This window comes from Capricornis sumatraensis, chromosome 13, assembly GCF_032405125.1.
Source record: "Capricornis sumatraensis isolate serow.1 chromosome 13, serow.2, whole genome shotgun sequence".
NCBI lineage: Eukaryota > Metazoa > Chordata > Mammalia > Artiodactyla > Bovidae > Capricornis > Capricornis sumatraensis.
This window is the reverse complement of record NC_091081.1, coordinates 30181356-30202501: the sequence shown is the minus strand read 5'-3', so window position 1 is coordinate 30202501 and position 21146 is coordinate 30181356. Positions and strand designations below refer to the sequence as shown.

The window sequence follows — 21146 nt, the reverse complement described above, 5'->3', positions numbered from 1 at the left end:
TTAACCTCTTGAGGTGTCAGTGCCTCCAGCTTCCTCTGTGGTAACAGAGGTGGGCAGTCCGAATAAGGGTGCTCCTTTTCTATTACAAAGGTAGTTCCCAGGTAATTTTCCATTTTGAATCCTCCATCTCTTTTTATGAAATAAAATGGGATTTTACTCTTTAAAACAGGCCACCACTGGTTTGCATGGTCAGCTTTATCTTAAAAGGGAATAAAATTCATAAATTGAAACCAAATTGGAGACTGTTCCGTGGCACACTCTGCGAGGGCTGAGAGGACACGTGGGTCTGCTGATGACCTCGACTTAGGAGACCGTGGAGTCGTGGACCCTCACTGCACAGGTTCCCCCGTCCTTGGATTTAGACAGCCCTTGATCATCCTGCCTGGTCTCAAGTCCTGGATTCCACTGATTGTCCAGCCTCAGGCCATCCACTGTTGCATTTAGGATTTTGGGAAGCCCTTGTCTCTGTCATCAGGATGTTCTGCCTTGGAGCTGGGAGAGGACAGACAGGCAGCCAAAATCAGAGTCAAAACCCCCCAGCAGCAGAGAAAAGGGCCGTGAGGAGCTGGTGACAGAGCTGATGAGACAGGAGGCAGGAAGGCCACAGAGTCCCCCGGAGGACCATGTCTGCTGGCCATGGAGGGCAAGTCCTCTTGGCATGAGGGCACAGCCCAAAGCAGGGTTAGCCCTTAATGAGGTTTTATGTGTGCTCCGGGTTTTGGAGTTTTCTGCTGGTGTCTCATCACAGTGTGAGGTAGTAGCCAAGGAAACCCTCACGTGCCTTCACATCCATTCCCAACCCTGGTTCTGCAGAGGGCAGGATGCCTCCCACCCCTGAGGTCTCAAGGGGCATCATAAAACTCTCCAAATAAGACGAATTTGGATTCTTGCTAATTAAAAAAGTCAGCGTAATAATGAGTGTGTTGGAAAATGAAGAAGCTGCATTGTAAAAGGCGGGTAATTATGGTGCGGGGTTGGGTTGAACCGAGGGTTGGTGTCGCATTACTGTTACTGAACATCAAAGATGTCAAGCTAGGAGCACAGTCGTCTCTCACAGCGTGACTCTCGTTTACTGCGTGTCAAGCTGCAGGAAGTCCAGCTGATGTAAATAGATTAATATTTAAAAAGTAATACAGAAGAATGAGGTTCCAAACATGTAATGTTTAATTATTAAAAACCCATAATGGAATTCTAATCTGAACTCGTGTCTCACTGGTGCTCAGCGAAAAAACTCAATTAAGCCAGCGAGTCTGCTCACCCTTCAGCTCATTCTGACTACCTCAGGCCCAAGCCTGTGTTCTCTGAAAGTGTCTAGAAACAGGTATGGGCAGCTTAGGTCATGTTAGGCTTTCCTATTAGACAATTGTTGCAACCTTTCATTTAAGTCAAAGTTTTGGGCAAAATGACTATCCATTGTTAACAGGACTTAGAGAAGAATTTGAGGTACTTCCAACTAATAGGACTTGGAAGAGTAGGTGATCTGTTTGAAATCACAGTATGAGGCCCTTGTGCTCTTGATGGGTTTATCAGGCCATGAAGTGTGTGTTACAGGATGCAGGTGTCTGATTAGAGACATGAACTTAGCCCAGGGATAGCTAACCACCCACTCTCCTTTGGAGACCACAGTTCTCCTGGCCCTCTGGGACACACATGTCACACTCCTGATGAGGGTGAATTTGCCCAGACACCTGTGGTGGACAGTGGCCAAAGGAAGAGATAACACGATCCGTGTGGCTTGGAGTAGAATAAACCTCCTGGGCAAGTCGAATTCCATTCAAAGTCAGTGTGCGAGGAAGGCTGGTTGGGGTAGTAGTTCTTGATTTTATGTTTTTATTCAGCAGGACAGATAAGGATGGTTCTTATGTGACCATGTGTCTGAATACGAAAATACCAATGGGCCGTTTGTGTTTCTTGTTGTTGTACTCTGTGAGTTTGCTTCTTGCTTGAGGCACCTTGGTTCTCAGGAGATGCTCATGCATTCCTCTATAACAAGGAAAATGCAGTCGTGTGACCTAAAATGCTCTTGGGTGGAGCTTCAGGGTGTGGAAGGTCATACGAGAGGTAATGGCATTCATGACATCCTGTGGGCTGGCGGGCGGTATGGAGTAACCAGAACTGAGAGGACAGAAATTGAGTTTGTAGTGACTGCAGAAGCTGAAACCACAGGGTGAAATGTAATAGGGTCTAGGCCTCGGTGAGCACAGGAAGCTGATGAGAGGGGAGCGGGGAGCTGTAGGGCTGAGAAAAGTGCTGTAAAGGGACGAAAAATCTTGATTGCTGGCAGGACAGAGTCTATGAACATCCAGAGGGGCAAAGGCATGGGAATTACCATCACCTTCTCTGACAGTTCAGGTAACAACAGACATCCGCACATGGGAAGCCTTATCCTGTGCAAGAGTGTGCTGGGGTGTAAGGGCCCAGGCCGGGTACCACGGAGGAAAGCTTTCATCAGAGGAAAAATCCTAAGGCCCGGGTTTCCTGGCTCTTACATGATCCAGATCATGACAGTAGCATTTTCCAAAGTGATTTTCTTCAGGATCCTACTAGGAAAGAAAAAAAAAAGTTCTATTTTTGGAAAGTTGAGGAAATTAAACGTTTCTTTTCTGTAGAACTTCTCAGAGGCTTAAATATGGGAACATGCATTGAGAATCTCCCAGAGGAATATAGGGTGTGCAGCTTTTCCCAAACTTACTTGACCGTGGAATCTGTTTTTAGGGCAGAGCATTGATGGGTCTGGTATTTCTCAGGACACCCTGTAGGCAATACAGTTGGGGGTAGGAGTGGTCAGTGAGTGAGGCAAGGGGGAGGATGCTGCAGTGGATTTAGGAGCAGGCAAGGACCCGACGTGGCAGTCACATTTCCTTTCTGTGGTGACCCTCAGAAATAGCCCCGGTATAGAGAGGCCTGTGTCAGAGGCTGTCCTGGGGTCACCTTCCTGCTTTCCTGGGCCGAGGCTGCCCTGTGCACCTCACACCCATAGCAGAGGGTTCCTGGTGGGATGAGGCCACAAGGAGCTCCTTAACCACAGGAGGAAGTAGTGTGGGGCCAGAAAGGACTTTGAAGTCACTGCCTCTTCCCAGGAAGGACTTTGAAGTCATTGCCCCTTCCCAGATTCTCTTCATCTTTTAATAGTAATACTGACAAGGGCTGAGAAAAAGTGAAAATGAAAAGGGCTGTGGTCAGGATTAAATCGGAGAAAGTATACACAGCTGGGTTAGATTCTTGGCCTCCCTAAAGTTGGAGGCTCACTGTGTAGAAGATCAAGGAAACAAGACAGAAATAGCCATTGCTGCCCATGCTCACGGAGCCTGGGCAGTTGTTCTGGCAGCAAAGATGACCCCACAGGCCTAAGAACTTGGTGACTGGACTGTCTTTTTGCCTCCAAGGAGCTGGCACCATTACTTCCTGCTCTAGCACACATCCTTGGAGGACTTGCAACTGCTGCCACTCCCAGTTCTTTCAGCTCCAGTCTGCCCCATGACCTGCACTGCCGTGGGGCTTCTGCTTACTGCCTGTCTTCCGCGGTGCTCTGGCTTTCAGCCATGTGTTTCTGCTCACAGCTATTGTTCCCACCACTGCTTAGTCTCTTGGGGTTACCTTGATTCCCAAACCCCAGAGAAGAAGATCTGATTGGCTTGTTGGATTACTCTGTTCTCGTTAGGCAGAGCCCCACCCCAGGTCTTGAGGTCCAGTCTGCTAAGGCCAGGAAACCAGCCGGGCAGTGGCCACAGCAGGCATTCAGCATGTGATGGGTTCTGTTCTGATACAAAGGTAGTTCCTGCTGCTGCTGCTGCTAAGTCGCTTCAGTCGTGTCCGACTCTCTGCGATCCCATAGACGGCAGCCCACCAGGCTCCCCTGTCCCTGGAGTGGGTTGCCATTTCCTCCTCCAATGCAGGAAAGTGAAAAGTGAAAGTGAAGCCTCTCAGTCATGTCCGACCCTCAGCGACCCCATGGACTGCAGCCTTCCAGGCTCCTCTGTCCACGGGATTTTCCAGGCAAGAGTACTGGAGTGGGGTGCCATCGCCTTCTCCGAAGGTAGTTCCTACACGTTCTTTTCTCCTCCTCTCTCTCCCCTTTCCTGTTCCTCCCCACTTCTGTACATGCACAGTGTATCCAGTGTGAGTGCTATAAGAGCCACTCCATCTCCAGTGTTTTGATTACCCTCCTGTACACCTTTCTTTTGTGTCTTACTGGATCTGAGGTCCCTTACACAGGCCATTTGGATTAGACAGCACATCATACTCTTTTCTTTTTTCACTCAGGAGCCAATAGTCCAATTGTACAGTGGGTCAAAGAGTAGGATCCTTTCCCATTTTATTTCCTTTCTTCAGAGTTGAGCAAAGAATGATGTTGATCAAAGAATTATTTACCCATGGTTTATGAGGTGGCGACTTTTACCCAAATACTAATAATGGATATATAGTTATTGCTCATTTTAATTTGGGCTTCCCTGGTGGCTCAGTTGGTAAAGAATCTGCCTGCAGTGCAGGAGACCTGGGTTCAATCCCTGGGTTGGGAAGATCCCCTGGAGAAGAGCATGGCAACCCACTCCAGTATTCTTGCTTGGAGAATCCCCATGGACAGAGGAGCCTGGCGGGCTGCAGTCCATGGGGTCACAAAGAGTCGGACATGCCTGAGTAACTAAGCACAGCACGGTGCAGTCTTAATTTATGTTACCTGACTGCTGATCTCTTGCAGACTTCTGGTGAGTCATATTATGATAGTGTCTATCATACCACTTGAATTTTGAAAGAAGTTATAGAGATAACAAATGTGTTTAAACCTATATGAATACATATCTTTGTCCCAGGTTGTCTTGCTCTCTGCTGTTTAGCACTTCAGCCATTCAGCCTGCTTGGGGAGACTGGGTTGAGCTAACCCAGGATTTGCTTATGAGGATGGAAGTGTAAGAGAGACGCTCAGTGGCAAGTCTAGCATTAGTGGAGTGCTAGCTTTCAACTAAATAGTTAGCCCAGCATAATAGCTGCAATCACGGAACAAAGATGGAAGAGAACTAGGCAAGCCGATGGCCCACAAACATCCAGGAAGCTTTTCAGAGACAAAGGAATCAACGTGGGGATCTGAAGTCAGAAGCAGTCCCACACATCCTCGCCAGACACCTAAGAAAGTGTCGCTAAGTGGGTGCTCTCACACTGGCTTTGATTAACTAAAAAAACAAGGCAACAGGCAGGCTAAATTATTTTTTTTTCCCCAAGTTTGTGAGTTCAGCTCTCTGAGCCTTTTGAATTTGTAGCATTGTGCACCAGGTACCATTAATGTCACATTTGTGTGTAACTGAGCATAAGGGATTCCATCGGTGACTTTGGCCCAGGTGACCGTTGCTGGCCTGAAGCTGAGCCTAGGGCTAAAATATCCATGAGCTTCACACCACAACCTGGCTGGCAGGCCTCCTCATTATTGCAATTATGTTACTGTCAAACACTCCACAACCTTTGCAAACACAGTGGAGAAAATTTGGGGTCAAGTGTATTGTTGACTTGGGTTTCTGGGTTTTATTTTTGTGGTGTGCTTTTGACTTTGAAGTGCACATCATAGGAAGCTTCACAGTAGTGAGTTTTCTCTTTGTTTTTAATAACTGAGATTTAATGAAAGAATAAGGAGTAAATAAGAGTATAGGTAAACCAGCAAGCTCTGTTTTAAACTTGTAAAACTGGACCCAATGAAGGCAGCACGTGTGAATAGTGCTGAATGGAATAGTGAAAAAGGGGCCAGTCCCTTTCAAGAGTAAATAAAGCCATGGGCAGGAACAAACAATGGCTTCTGACATCTCTACTGATGCAGAGAGTGGAAGAAGCAAGTTACCCTGGATTGTGGGCACAAAAAGATAAAAACAACCTCAGTGATACCACTGAGACTTGTATGTGGGGCTGGGTTATGCCTAGACGAGAGTTGACATATAGAACTAAAACATAAAACACCATATGCCACCAACATAGCTAATAATTGGGTAAAATTCAGGAAAATACATCTTTGTATGGCAATACATGCATTTGAGGTGAAATTCAAAGTGGGAATTTTAAGAAAATAGAAGAAAACATCCAAAGAATTATTTGGGGGGTACTGAGTTCAAAACCTGAAGTAGAGATTAAAAACAGATTAATTAGCAACAAAGCAAGATAAGGGCAGTTTACCTACATATTTGCTAAGAATATCAATCTCTTAGAAACAGCAGTTGATCCTTCTTCCCATGCCATGTGGATAGTTCTGAGAAGGCAGAGAAGCTGTGAGAGGAATCCTACTTTGACCACCATGGTGCTTAATACAGAGGAGAGCTGCTTGGCATGGAAGTGGCCCAACTGTCTTGGAATGTGCACAGATATGATCAACTATGTTCCCTAGAATTTAGAAAAGCAGACATTTTTAATCCAAGGGAAGGTTGCTTCGTTCACCAAATCAGAAGCTCAGTGTAATTTGTGTGGGTGAGGAGAAATGGAGGGTGGGAAATTCTGAAAATGGATATTGTGTCAGGAAGGCTAGGGTGCATGAAGGAATAAACACTTGGGGGAACTGCCCAAGGTAATAAAAGGAACTTTTTAGGGCTCTGCTCATAGAAGAAGCAAGAAGTAGAATTGGAGAGATCATTGTTCAGAGCAAATGGTGAAATGTTTAACAAAAGAGGTGAGAAGGCAAGGCTGGACACCTTTTACTTGTTCTTTTTTTCCATTGTTTCCAGAAAGACAGTGCTCTTTGTACCGGAAAGGGTAAAACAGATCCCATAAAGAGGACTGTGAATCCCATGTTGAGGGCAAAGAGGTAGAGAGCACCTGCCGCACTCACCAAATTCAGCTCTCCCTGCCATGTAGGGGAAGTGTGTAGATTAATTCATATCAACTCTTGCATAATCTCTCTTCTCTCATGATGGATAGGAAAGGTTTCAAAAAGACATAAATGGACTAACATTTCAAAACTGGGAAAGGGTTTCTGATTTCTGAAAGTCTAGACCAGTCGGCTTCATGGCTTACCCTCAAAAGTCTTTGAATATATCATTAAACAAGTGGTTGATGAGTACTTAAGAGAAAAGGGTTTTGGTTGAGCAACAACTCAGAGTGAAGCAAGCAGCATGGTGGAGTGAAGGGAGGATGGGTTGGGAGTTCTGATCTGGATCCCAGCTCCATTCTTTGTAGGCTGTGAGAGCTTAGGGAAACCACATCGTCTCTTTGAACTCGTGTTTCCTCATTTTCAAGAAAAGTGGGAAAAACTGTAGCTCCTTTACAAGTTTGTTGTCAGAATTAAAGGAGATCAGTGAAAGCTTCAAGCTTCATACATAAGAGACATTCAATAAATGTTTGTTTTGAAAAAGCAAATAACTAACAGCGGGATACAACTAGCTTAAGCACGTGTGTGGCATTAATGGAGCTACGGTGTTCCATGGGAGAGAGGGCGAGGAGAACGCCCTGGACTCGGCCAGGTGGCTGCATTCTGTTCTGGGTGTTCCCAAGGTGAAGCAGACGCCTGGGTCAAGGACAGACAGGATGGGAGGGCTCTCGGAACTTGTCCCTGGAGAATGGGTGCAGGATCTGGGGAGGTTTAAAAACAAAAGCCTGGGGGAAACACAATGGCTCTTTTTAAGTATTTGGAAGGTTTTGACCTGTGCTAGGACACCCCGGTGAAGAGAACTACTAACAGTGGGTGGAAGTGACAGGGACGTTGAATGGTTAAACTTTCTAACACTCAAAGCTGTCCAAGAACAAAGTAGGCTGCACAGGGCTCTTCACAGTCTTGCAGCCTCTTTGGAACTCTTTGGCCATGTGGACGGAGCTGTATGGTCACCCTGTCATAGGAAGATAGGGCCACCTGGAAGACCATCTCTGTGGAAAGAAACCCACACTTCCTGGGGACACAGGTTTGGCTTGACCTGTGAAGTTCCTTAGAGGTCTAAATGTCTGCGATTCCAAAATTTCAAACTAAAGTTATTATCAAATACAGACATACCTCTCAGATATTGTGGATTTGGTTTCAGGTCACTGAAAATAAAAGCAGACATTGGAATAAAGTGAGTCACATGAAGTTTTTGGTTTCCCAGTGCATATAAAAGTGACATTTACACTATACTCTAGGATGTGTGCAATAACAGTATGTCTATAGTAATGTACATATTTTAATTAATAAATACTTCATTGCTGAAAAACGCTAGCCATCACCTGAGCCTTCAGCAAGTTTTATTCTTTTCCCAAGAGGAACATCAAAAATCACTGATGACAGATCACAATAACAAACATAAAGTGAAGTTAGAAATATTGTGAGAATTACCACAGTGCAACACAGAGACACGAAGTGAGCAAGTACCGCAGGCAGTAAGACACCAATAGATTTGCTCAATGCAGGATTGGCACCAACCTTCACACTTGTAAAAAAACAATATCTGAGAAGTGCAAAAGAAAAGTGCAATAAAACAAGGTATGTCTGTATTAGTCAGTCATTTTAGTTTGTAGTTTTAAAGGAAAATGCCAAAAATCCTTGAGATAGTGGAGCAGTATAGTCTTTGAGCCAGACTGATGTAAGTTAGAATCTGGATCTACCATCCCTTATCTGCAGAGGTAATCTTGGGCAAATTATTTAATCCATCCAAACCTCAGTGATCTATGTGGTAAGGTACTCGTGGAGATTAAAAGAGATGATTCATGTAACATGCTTAGCATGGTGACTAGTGCTTAAATAATGCAAGCTCTTATTACTCATATAATCTATTATTGTTACATCAAATTGGTGCTGCCACTAGGCATGATAATAAAAACCATAGCTTTCGATGGAGTGTCCTGGAGAGATCTGAGAACTGGGTAGCCATGGATACCAGGGGGTGAAATGGGCAATCCTGGCACCCACAGATAGGAACTGGTTCAGTCTGGAACCCAGGAGCACAGAAATGTGCAAAACTGTTAAGAGAGGATTGAATGAGGCATTGGGCTTCCCTGTGGCTCAGATGGTATAGAATCTGCCTGCAATGCAGGAGACCTGGGTTTGATCCCTGGGTTGGGATGAATGAGGCATTGGCTTCCCTCGTGGCTCAGACAGTATAGAATCTGCCTGCAGTGCAGGAGACCTGGGTTTGATCCCTGGGTTAGGATGAATGAGTCATTGCAGGTGAAGCCCTTTGCCAAGTAGCTGGCAGATTTTGAGTGATCAGAATATAGTTGGTAAATAAATGAGAGTCACCAGGAGCAGCTGTGAGCCTTCGAGAAGCTGCCAGAGATGGAGCTGAGGAGCATGATTGCCAGAGGACCTGTGAATTCTGCCCAGCAAGTGCCCTTGACCTGGACCACCAGCATGCACACAGCCTTAATGTTGTGGCATTTCAGTGGTGCTGCTCATCACTGATGCCAAGACACAGCCCGGGTGGGTGAGGAGGCAGATACAAATAACATCCCTAGGGAAAAAAGAGACTGTTTCAAATATCACAGATAACAATAACAGCCCTTCCGAAGAGTCATAGTATTGATGTATGATTAGCTGTGTTGTAGAATTAAAACCTTGTATTGAAATATGATTTTTTGCATTTTCTAAAAAAGTCTGTATGAAGGAAGAAATGAGGTGAGTGACCACAGATAAAAAGAAGCCAGGTAACTAGTATACTTCACTTTTTCACACATCATGTTGATGGCTCTCCTTTTACACAAGTGCAACCCAGAGTCCCTCTATATAGTTTTTTTCAGGCAGAGAGAGGGCTCTTATAGTCACACATAATGAAATTTCAAATATTCAAGTATGCATTTAGGAAACAGAGTAATGATAAGTGAGATCAAAGTACATTTCAAAAGAGATTCATATATCTATTTTGAAAACAAGGAAAGTTTATAATAACCAAGGTAAATACATATCTGAAAGAAGATTCTGATATACATTTGATAAAAGAGGAGTCACGGGGTAGAGGAGCAAAGGGGAGTTAGATACTAAGAGAGTAAAATATTAAGACTATTTTTTAGTTAAAAACTGTTGCATTCAGAACAAATCTGGGGAGTGGGGCACACAAATTTCTCCCATGACTGTTGTTGATGATGTTTTAATATTTATTTATTTGGCTGCACCAAATAGTTGAAACGTGCAGAATCTTTGGTTGCAGCCTGTGATCTCCTAGTTGTGGCCTGTGGATCTAGTTCCCTTACCAGGGATCAAGCCTGGGCCCCTGCATTGGGAGCACAGAGCCTTAGCCACTGGACCGTCAGGGGAGTCCCTCCCATGTCTGTTGATAGATTCTGAGCTTCTTGAGGGCAGGTGCTAAATCTTTACTGTACTTCTTCACAGTTCAGTGCCTACTGAAACAAGGAGTCCAGTGAATGAATAATTGGACTTGTGATGGCAAAATTTTCAGATCAGGTCACAATTAGAATATCTGGAGCTGACATAAAGGAGAGAAGATCAAGTCACTGGGCACAGCAGCGGCGATTCCCCGGGGGATGGGGTAGGCCATGGCTGTCTGCTTTCATGGGGCACATTTTCCATGTCTGCAGTCACTTGCTGGTTCTTTCCTGGCCACGCGCTTCCTGGGCAGTGCGTCCCGATGGATGATCTCAGTTTACAGCTGAGCACCTGAGCTGGGCGTGATTAAGTACTGCCCTACCAGGAGCTGGAGGCTGGAGAGAGGTCCCTGATGATCTCTGAGGTTCTGCTCAGGGCTGAGTTTCATTGCTCTGAGATCTCCTGGACTATGTCTGTGTCTGTCCTCTCAGGGCTGCAGAACTGAAAAACAGGGAGGCAAACATTTGGCATCAGGTGGGCCAGATTTTCCAATGTTTGAATTTTTCACTTTCCATCTGGATGACTTGTGTTAGGAAGATGTAAGTAGCATTTATCCAGTTTAAATGAAGTGGAGAGTTTTGTGATGATACGCTAATACGCTTAGGCAACCAAATTTGTCAGAACAAAGGGAAAAATCACCTTCTTCTGAGTCATACGTTTGGCCATGAGGATGGATGGACCTTCCACCACTGAATATGGGGCAGGAGTCCATCTCTTGCTTTGGCTGTAGAAACAGAGGCTTGGGTCAGTAAGGAGCCATTTGTCAGCGCTCATTGAGATCTTGAAAACCAAGCCTGTCTCTGCTCTGCCTCTCAGAGCTCATGGCACATGTGAAAGAGAAGGCTCTGCCCTGGTGACCTGGCCCAGGTTTTCTGAAATCCAGCTGAAAACTTATAAGTAGTAATTGAGTCATGCTATAAAGTTTCTACAGGGCAGCTTTCTAGAGAGATGTTCAGTTCTAACAAAGATGGTTGTTCATCTCTTCTTGAGTTCCAAATCCTACATGAGGAAGAGAGAGACTGAGAGATAGAGGCAGGGATTGGAGAGAGAGAAGCCCAACAGCAAAGCCAAACAAAAAACCAAATAAGACCCTTACACAAAAAGAACTATGTAGCAAACACCATCATATTGGACTCTAAACCTGCAGAAAGTTTGTTTTGAGAATGAACTTCTCCATGAATTGACTTAAAAACACAACAACACAATAATAGCCTTCAGTTCAGTTCAGTCGCTCAGTCGTGTCCAACTCTGCGACCCCATGAATCGCAGCACGCCAGGCCTCCCTGTCCATCACCAACTCCTGGAGTTCACTCAGATTCACGTCCATTGAGTCCGTGATGCCATCTAGCCATCTCATCCTCGGTCGTCCCCTTCTTCTCCTGCCCCCAATCCCTCCCAGCATCAGAGTCTTTTTCAATGAGGCAACTCTTTCATGAGGTGGCCAAAGTACTGGAATTTCAGCTTTAGCATCAGTCCTTCCAAAGAAATCCCAGGGCTGATCTCCTTCAGAATGGACTGGTTGGATCTCCCTGCAGTCCAAGGGACTCTCAAGAGTCTTCTCCAACACCACAGTTCAAAAGCATCAATTCTTTGGCGCTCAGCCTTCTTCACAGTCCAACTCTCACATCCATACATGACCACAGAAAAAACCATAGCCTTGACTAGACGGACCTTAGCTGGCAAAGTAATGTCTCTGCTTTTGAATATACTATCTCGGTTGCTCATAACTTTTCTTCCAAGGAGTAAGCGTCTTTTAATTTCATGGCTGCAGTCACCATCTGCAGTGATTTTGGAGCCCCCCAAAATAAAGTCTGACACTGTTTCCACTGTTTCTTTTTTTTTTTTCCCCCCACTGTTTCCCCATCTATTTCCCACGAAGTGATGGGACCGGATGCCATGATCTTCGTTTTCTGAATGTTGAGCTTTAAGCCAACTTTTTCACTCTTCTCTTTCACTTTCATCAAGAGGCTTTTTAGCTCCTCTTCACTTTCTGCCATAAGGGTGGTGTCATCTTAATAGCCTTTGCTCATTCTGAATCCCTCTCCTGATTTCTGTGTGGCTATGCACGTCTAAGGCTAGGTCATCTTCTTCCTTCCTTCACTGTAATCCAACTTTGCAAGGAAAGTTGGAATGGTGAACTTGGTCCCTCCCATCAGAGTTTGGCGCCCCGCTCCATGGGGGCTCGCCCTCACACACATTCTGCCATGCCGGCTCGGGTCATCCTGTCTTCAAGGCATGTGATACCGTGGCTTCTGGCCCTTCCCTTGGAAGATAGTTTCTGCCATGTAATGAGTCAAGCAGATCGTTCATCAGTTCTGTTTTTTAATAAAACATGAATAGCACAGTTTATGGCTTCCACTATTCAAACAGCAGTTGAGCCTAAGAGGAATTACTCATCTTAATGGTTCTAACACTCATTTCCATGCAGCCGTGCTGCTTTTTCAAGCTTTTGCCTGAACTGGAGAATGACTGGCCTTAGAAAAAGTGGGCTCAGCAGGAACTGAATAAGGCCCTCCCAGCAGGGTGGGCAGCTGGGACTCACACAGGTCTGTCATCCAGTTCCTTGTCACTGCAGACAGCCCTTCTGTCACCCCTGGAATGGCAGGATGGGAGCTGGCTCTGTCAGGTTCAGCGTGTGTTTGCCCAGAGAGAGACAGGCTCCATTCTATGTCAAACACACGCAGGCTCCTAGGAAAGCCTGGATGAAAACCTTCCTTTTCCTTCTCATGCTGCCATAGAAACATCTTCCCATTAAGTTAAACTGAACTTAAACATATGGGATGTTCTGAGGAAATCAGCAACCATGAGGGAGGCAGGTTAGGAACTGAAAAAATATTCTATAATATTCTATATTCTATGCTGGTGTACTGATATGCCCAGTACACCAGCATTACCCATCACTCCTATTAGCTCCATTTCACAGACTAAGAAACTGAAGGTGACATTTTTGTAAGGCTGTGCTTCTGGAGCTCAAACTCACACCCACATCTTCTGATTCCAAATCAATCTGCTGCCCAAGTGCACCAAATTAGGGCTCTGATAAGGGCAGAGCCTGAATCCAAAGGAACAGCTGATGGACTGCAGGGTTGAGCTGAATGAAGGCATTCAGGCAGGATCAGTCTAAGGTCTTTAATTCATGCTATGAGGTGATTATCTATAGGTAAAGCAGACCCAAACCCTTCAAAACAGTGATCACCCCCGTCCAGGTCTCTCTAGCCTTCTTGGCTTCACTCCTAGGTGAGCTCATGATTTTTTGAGCTGGCCTGGACTGCAAGATCAATGCTGTGTTCAACAGGCCAAGATGTAGAGAACCAGCCTCTTACGGCAAGCTCCAGTCTTGGTTACAGCAGCTACAATTTCTGAGCTATTACCTGAGTGCTGTATTCATGAAAAGTCAGGAGCACAGGAAGCTTTTGTTTTGTTTTCAAGTTGTTGATGGTATTCAAGGATTTGCTAATATCTTTTTACTGTTCCATTGCTGCAAATGTCTTTGCCCAGTAAGAAAGATTTCAGCAAGAGTTTCTTAATATTGCCTGATGCCAGTCACCACTCAGAAGGCAGTGGTGAGTGGATTCCACTGGAGGATGAACCTCACTCCCACAGCTGACAGCTGATTAATGTGTTAATTAGGAACCCTGTCCCCCTCCCTCACTACCGGAATCTTCTTCTAAGCCCAGCCGAGTGTATATATTGTGCCCATGTGGGTAACCTCATGGCATACTTTGGCTTTGACTTTGGACGTTTATATAAAAATAAAGGCTCAGTTGCCAACATGAATAGCTTTCTTTCTTTCCAGGAGAAATACAAGATGGAAAGAGTTATAGGAACCAGAAGTCCTGCTTTTCAGTTTTCTTGTATCAAGAGCAAGTGATATTTCTGCTGAGGCAGTGTCTTTTGAGCAGTTTAGTGGTGTAGGTTGCCACATTTATTTCACAGGAAAGGAGTGAATCCATCAGGCCACTGAGCTTATAAGTACTACCCTGGCAGTCAGCCACCAAAATATAAATACTCTAAATGGACTAAAGGAAATGTTCATTCTGTTGTTTAGAATTGGACACATCCCAGGAAGGTAAATTTAATCTTTTTGAGGACTGCTGTTATAGGGTTGAATGGAATACGCATTTGTTTATCTCCTTTGTGATCTTTTTGTCTTTCACGTGATACATTATGTATTTGTGATACGAAGCATTTCAGCTGTCTCGCTCAAAGGCCTCACATTAGCTGATTGTTCGGTCCCCAGATTGCCATCGTTAAACAGCTTCAGCCTCAGCTCCATCCAATCTGGGACCTGTTAGGGGGAGAAGTGGAACCAAAGAGGCCAGATTCCAACAGAAACAAAGCCGGGTGGAATTAGGGGAAATCATTCCAGAGCCCAGTGAGTTGAGCTCTGCACTTCTTACTCTTTATCTTCTAAAATATCTGAAGGAATTTTGGTACTTCTTGGCATAATGAAGAAAAAAATAATGCCTCAAAAAGTTAAAAAGAAAAAATTAAAGCCGTCTGTGGGAAAAAAGATGGGAAGGATACCCTATAACACCACAATTCAGAAAAACCATAGCTTATGAGACACATGCTGTGTATTTCATGGATATGCAAATGTTATTTTATTAAAGAGAAAGATCTACAGTATATATTTTCACCTAACTACTACATCTTAAGTAATCAGCTCAGGCTCTTATGATGAAATCTTTAATTACGAGAAGTGTGTCATTAGTTAGATGTAGAATGAATGATGTGTTGCATTTTATTGCTTCATATGATATAGCCATTTGTGCCATAAATTCATTGACCCAATCTTAAACGATGTGTCCTATAAGACAGACGTGATTCATTATGTATTAAGTGACAATTTTTTTCCTCTAATAATTTTTCGCTTCACCAGAAAGATTGCTTTACTGTATTTTTAGACCAGTGTTCAGAATTGAAATGTAATAAGACAAGGATACACACACACTCACACTCCTTACCCAAAATGAGATAGTCATAAACTGTCACAATATTATGTAAACCCTTTGGGATGCTACAGAAAATCAAGTAGTTAACCATTAGGCTTTTGCTTTAACTGGAAAGCCTGATAAAATAGAATCTGCTTTGAACTTTGATGTCTGTAATTCCTTTTATGAGGAAATAAATAAAATATGGTGGAGAACTCTCCTTGGATAATTGGGATAGATCTATAAGCATTCCTTATTCATCAGTGAATTATGGAAAGTGAAGGAAGTGAAGGGAGAGCATTTAAGTTATATTTAGATTATTTTTTGTTACTCTACTTGAAAATATTTATTTAGCTTGAGGAAACATAGGAATCCTCTGGAGGCAAATAATTCAGTCTGGCAATTTGAAAACCAATTAAGGATTTCAGAAAAGTCTTTCCCCTTATGGTTAAAAAATATGATCCAAAAGAAATATGCCAGAAAATTTAATGTATTATTTTAATTAGTTTAATTCATTGATAATGTTTTTTTAGTTCATGATTAAAGAAGCTATATTTGATCCTTCACTTCAAGCTTAAAAATTTACATTTTAGGCTTTCTATGGATTCCTAATGTTGAAACAGAATCTGGTGGCTTTATTTCATATTGGAATTTCATTATATATTATGTCATGTCATTATACATTAATTTTATAAAAATTATCAGGTTTTAAAATCAATAACTTATGAGCATCAAGTTTTCAATAGTTTATTTAACCTTTATCTAGATGAGAATTTTAAGAGTCTGATAGATTGTGTGTGTCTCTTCTCATCAGAGGCAATTCTGTGCGTATTTGTAAACTAGACATCTCAACTGTGATAAAAATGAAAACACAACTCTTAATTCTGGAGAAACTTGAAACACTGTAATGAAACACAGGAGTATCTTAGCATTGTTTTTTTTTGTTTGTTTGTTTTTGCAACAAGCATTTTGAAAGGGTTTTTTGATATGAGACCAAACAAAAAACTACTGTATGCCAATAAGTATTTGTTATTCAGTCTCACACCATCAAATATATTACCTGCAATATCAGGGGGAAAAGTGAGAAGGAAAAGAGTGGATTTACACATAGACACATCTGCCATGAGTGTGTACACTCAAAATCACAGACTAGCCTGCCACCACTGTTTACAGTCTAGGAAAGCTGAGAGTTAAATGAGATGAGTAATCAAATGCCCAGCATATGTTGTTTTTGCATTGTTTATGTGACCAATCATTACTAAAATTTATCATTTTTAATGCTATCAGTTTGCCATAGTTAAAAAAACAATATGCACCAGCAACAGAACAACAGACACCCTTCTCAACAAAAACAGGGCTCCGTGCAGAGCAATATTGGAACCAGGGCTTTATTGAAAAGAGATTCAGATTCAATGAACTCACCATTGCATTGTGTTTCAGAATTCTTCCTCTCCTGCTGTATGGCTTGAGTGCTGAGGAAATGACCAAAAAAAAAAAAAAAAGAAAAAAAGATTGTGTGTGTAATGTTCAGTCAAAAAAGTAAGGCACTGAAAGAACTATTGAAAATTTTGACATCTGTTTATCTGTTTATAGCTATGGCAAGATTACTCATATTAATTCTTGTTTAAAATGCCATATGAAGGAAAGACATTTGTGCAAACAAGAGTCATATTTGAATTGTAGATCATGTCTTCACCATCTGTGAGAGCTGATGGTGTTGCAAAATTAATGTGTTAATGAAATCACAATAATTTCTCCAAAGTAATGGGTTCTGAAGCCGAGAATGACTATTTTTTGAACTTTGATGTCTAGTGATTTCCAATTGGGAAAAGCTCTCAGCCTTTAATTAGTTCTGCAGCCCAACTTTAAAATAAATTTGGTGATGTCTTTCTTTTGCCAGGAGTAGATTTGAAGGGCGGAAAAGCCATAAAAACTTTTGGAAAACGTTCTCTGGTGTTTGAAAAGTTGTTAAATAAGACTGCCTGCCAAGAAATGTCACCAAAAATTCTGACTACTGAGAGAGAGTGGGCAAACAGCTCAAAAAATAATTCTAGCTTGCTGCAACATCACAGGTTGGGAATAGCTAAACCTCACACAGACTTCATGACTAATTCCAAGTTTCCCCTTGGAAGCCAGACATAATGATGTTCAGTGCTATGTGTTATTGGTTAACACAGCACACCCCTTCCAACTGCATTATCCAACAGTCAATAGTGTAAAGTGACTTGTGTGAGGAGAATTTTAAGGGTCTATATTTCAAAGTCCACTGAACTTTTGGGAGAATTCTTTTCATCAGAACTATTTAGATTTGCATGAACAATGAGCCTCTTTGACTGGGGGAAATATATGGGCAGGTATATGTACTCTTTGTCAGATCCACCTTTAAGTCATGCTTAAAGGGGAACAACAGTTTCTTTTTCTTTTTTTAAAATAGGAGATGGTGGTAATTGCTAGTCTGAAGAGTTAATATTTATAAAGCAATTCTGGCTTCCAAAGAGAAATCATTTTACAAACATTTAGGACTTTTACCTTTTAGAAGGAAACACTTCCACCTAGTTGAAAAATCATGATAAAGTTTGAAAAGAACCTCTGTGTAAAACATGAAATGCTATCTACCAAAGGAGATTGCTTATGTTTTTTCTTCTTTATTACTGTGTTGTAGGTATGTGACTGGTGTAAGCACATAAGACACACGAAAGAATACCTGGATTTTGGGGACGGGGAAAGAAGGCTTCAGTTCTGCAGTGCGAAATGTCTCAATCAGTACAAAATGGACATTTTCTACAAAGAGACACAGGCCAATCTTCCAGCTGGGCTGTGCAGCACATTACACCCTCCCATGGAAAATAAAACAGAAGGCACCGGGGTGCAGCTGCTCACTCCAGACTCTTGGAATATCCCTCTAACAGATGCTCGCAGGAAGGCCCCCTCCCCGGTGGCTGCAGCTGGCCAAAGCCAGGGCCCTGGCCCATCGGCGTCCACCACCGTCTCTCCATCTGACACTGCCAACTGCTCTGTCACTAAAATCCCTACGCCAGTGCCCAAGTCCATGCCCATCAGCGAGACGCCAAACATCCCTCCTGTCTCCGTCCAGCCACCTGCGAGCATCGGGCCTCCCCTCGGAGTCCCGCCTCGCAGCCCTCCCATGGTGATGACCAACCGCGGCCCGGTCCCGCTGCCCATCTTCATGGAACAGCAGCTCATGCAGCAGCTCCGCCCGCCCTTCATCCGCGGCCCGCCGCACCACGCCTCCAACCCCAACAGCCCCCTGTCCAACCCCATGCTCCCCGGCATCGGGCCCCCGCCAGGCGGCCCCAGGAACCTGGGCCCCACCTCCAGCCCCATGCACCGGCCCCTGCTGTCGCCCCACATCCACCCCCCGAGCACCCCGACCATGCCGGGGAACCCCCCGGGTCTGCTGCCCCCACCGCCTCCCGGCGCACCCTTGCCGAGTCTCCCCTTCCCGCCGGTAAGCATGATGCCAAATGGCCCGATGCCCGTGCCCCAGATGATGAATTTCGGGCTGCCGTCGCTCGCCCCGCTGGTGCCGCCCCCCACCTTGCTCGTGCCATACCCCGTGATTGTGCCCCTGCCCGTGCCCATCCCCATTCCCATTCCCGTCCCCCATGTCAGTGATTCCAAGCCCCCCAACGGGTTTTCCAGCAACGGGGAGAACTTCATTCCGAGCGCCCCCGGCGACTCCTCGGCGGCAGGAGGCAAGCCAGGCGGACACTCCCTGTCCCCCCGGGACTCCAAGCAGGGCTCGTCCAAGTCCGCGGACTCGCCGCCCGGCTGCTCCGGCCAGGCCCTGAGCCTGGCTCCCGCGCCCGCAGAGCACGGCCGGAGCGAGGTGGTGGACCTGACGCGGCGCGCCTGCAGCCCCCCGGGCGCGGGCAGCCAGCTCGGCTTCCCCGGCGGCGTGCTGCAGGGCCCGCAGGACGGCGTCATCGACCTGACGGTGGGCCACCGGGCCCGGCTGCACAACGTGATCCACCGCGCGCTGCACGCGCACGTCAAGGCGGAGCGCGAACCCGGCGCCGCCGAGCGCAGGACCTGCGGCGGCTGCAGGGACGGCCACTGCAGCCCGCCCGCCGCTGGCGACCCGGGCCCGGGCGCCCCCGCGGGCCCCGAGGCCGCCGCGGCCTGCAATGTCATTGTGAACGGCACGCGGGGAGCCGCCGAGGGCGCCAAGGGCGCGGAGCCGCCGCCCGAGCAGCCCCCGCCGCCGCCGCCGCCTCCCGCGCCCCCCAAGAAGCTACTGTCGCCGGAGGAACCGGCGGTGAGCGAGCTGGAGTCGGTCAAGGAGAACAACTGTGCTTCCAACTGCCACCTGGACGGGGAGGCGGCCAAAAAGCTGATGGGGGAGGAGGCCCTGGCGGGGGGCGACAAGTCAGACCCGAACCTTAATAACCCCGCGGACGAGGACCACGCGTACGCTCTGCGGATGCTGCCCAAGACGGGCTGCGTGATCCAGCCTGTGCCAAAACCCGCGGAGAAGGCCGCCATGGCGCCTTGCATCATCTCCTCGCCCATGCTCAGCGCCGGGCCCGAGGACCTGGAGCCTCCACTCAAAAGGAGGTGCCTCCGAATTAGAAATCAGAATAAGTAAAAGGTTTGTATGTCCACCGGGGCTCTTCTCCGCACGAGGCAGTGCACTGCTCCTTACTTCTTAAAAGGCAAATGCGTGCAAAGGCGGGGGAGAGAGAGTTGTGTTGACAATCATGGTTTTACGTTATGTGTTGTACACTACGCCTTGTGTGGTCACATACTACCATCATTTGGATCCAATTCCTATTTTACAGCTGAGGGAACTGACTCAACAGCAAGTAAGTGTCATGGCCAAGGTCACTTAGTGATAAAGCCCAGTCTTGAACCTGAATTGAAACACTGTCTACTAATTACTTTTGTTCTTAGGCTCCTGTCTGTAAGTAGAGAAGGATGCAGGGAGGAAGGAGCGAATGATTACTCGGAACCTGTACTTGTTCAGTCATGAGCTTATAGACTGACTGGTAAAAGGTGAGCTGAGCCACTTCCTGGAGCTAGCTGGTACAGGCATTGGCAGAATGTCCCAACTCACCAAACGTGCTCAATAACCAGGGAATTCCATTTGCAAGATGAGAATAAAATCTAAGCTTCTTGGATGCCTATGCCAGCTGAACCCAGGCCATGAAGCCCCATTTGCCTGGTCAGGTGTTGGAGCAGCTCCTATTCTTGGGATCTCTTCCTTCGTCACCAACCAGCATTCCCCAGGCTAGGCCTCAAGCCTCACTGACCAGCTTTGCTTTCTCCCCTTTTTGGGACTCAGCAGTTCAGCTGATGGGCTGTTCACCTCGCCAAGCAGTGGAAGGCTCTGGCAGAGAAAAGGGCAGCAGTCACTGAAGTGGGTGAGAGTGCACATCCCTGACCTTGGGGGGGTGGTGGTGTCAGGAATCCTTAATACCAAGTGAACCATAAATAACAAGTCCAGAATTTCAGTGGTGGGGGGGAGCAGTGAGCCTGTGTGGCTGCTTATTGTAGCCAGATGTGGCCTCATTTGATCCTCTCACCAATCCTGGTGGAATAAGCATTGTCTGCATTTACAAGGATGAAGATGAGGCTTGAAGATGTTGCCCAAATCAAAGCTGGTAAGTGAGGGAACTGATATTTGACTTGGGCCTGCTGGACCCAAAGCCTGGGTGCTCTCCTCTGTCCGCAAGGATAGCAAACAGGCTAATGTTCTGCTGAACATTAATGTTCTGATGTTCTGTTTATCAGCTGTTTATGGAGAGGAAAGCAGGGGAATGAATATTTGTTGAGCACAAAGCTTGTACACAGCTCTTTCCAGGAGCGGGGGTCAGGGGAATGGGGCGGGGGCCGCAAAGTGAATCTGGGGCAGCACCTGTCCTCAAGGCGCTTAGAGTCTGGTGGCAGTGTACGCCGGGAGGAGGGAGGTCTGGCAAGGAGAAGTGGACCTTTTA

General features: G+C 45.7%; 1 protein-coding gene across 1 annotated transcript in view; it reads left to right on the top strand.

Moving 5' to 3' along the window:
* SOBP (sine oculis binding protein homolog) overlaps positions 1-19798 on the top strand; it is a 147468-nt gene extending 127670 nt beyond the window's left edge. Inside the window, exon 6 of the mRNA XM_068985550.1 lies at positions 17852-19798. Coding sequence (XP_068841651.1) covers positions 17852-19798 — 1947 coding nt within the window. The remainder of the gene's footprint in view (positions 1-17851) is intronic.
* The last annotated feature ends 1348 nt before the right edge of the window (positions 19799-21146 follow it).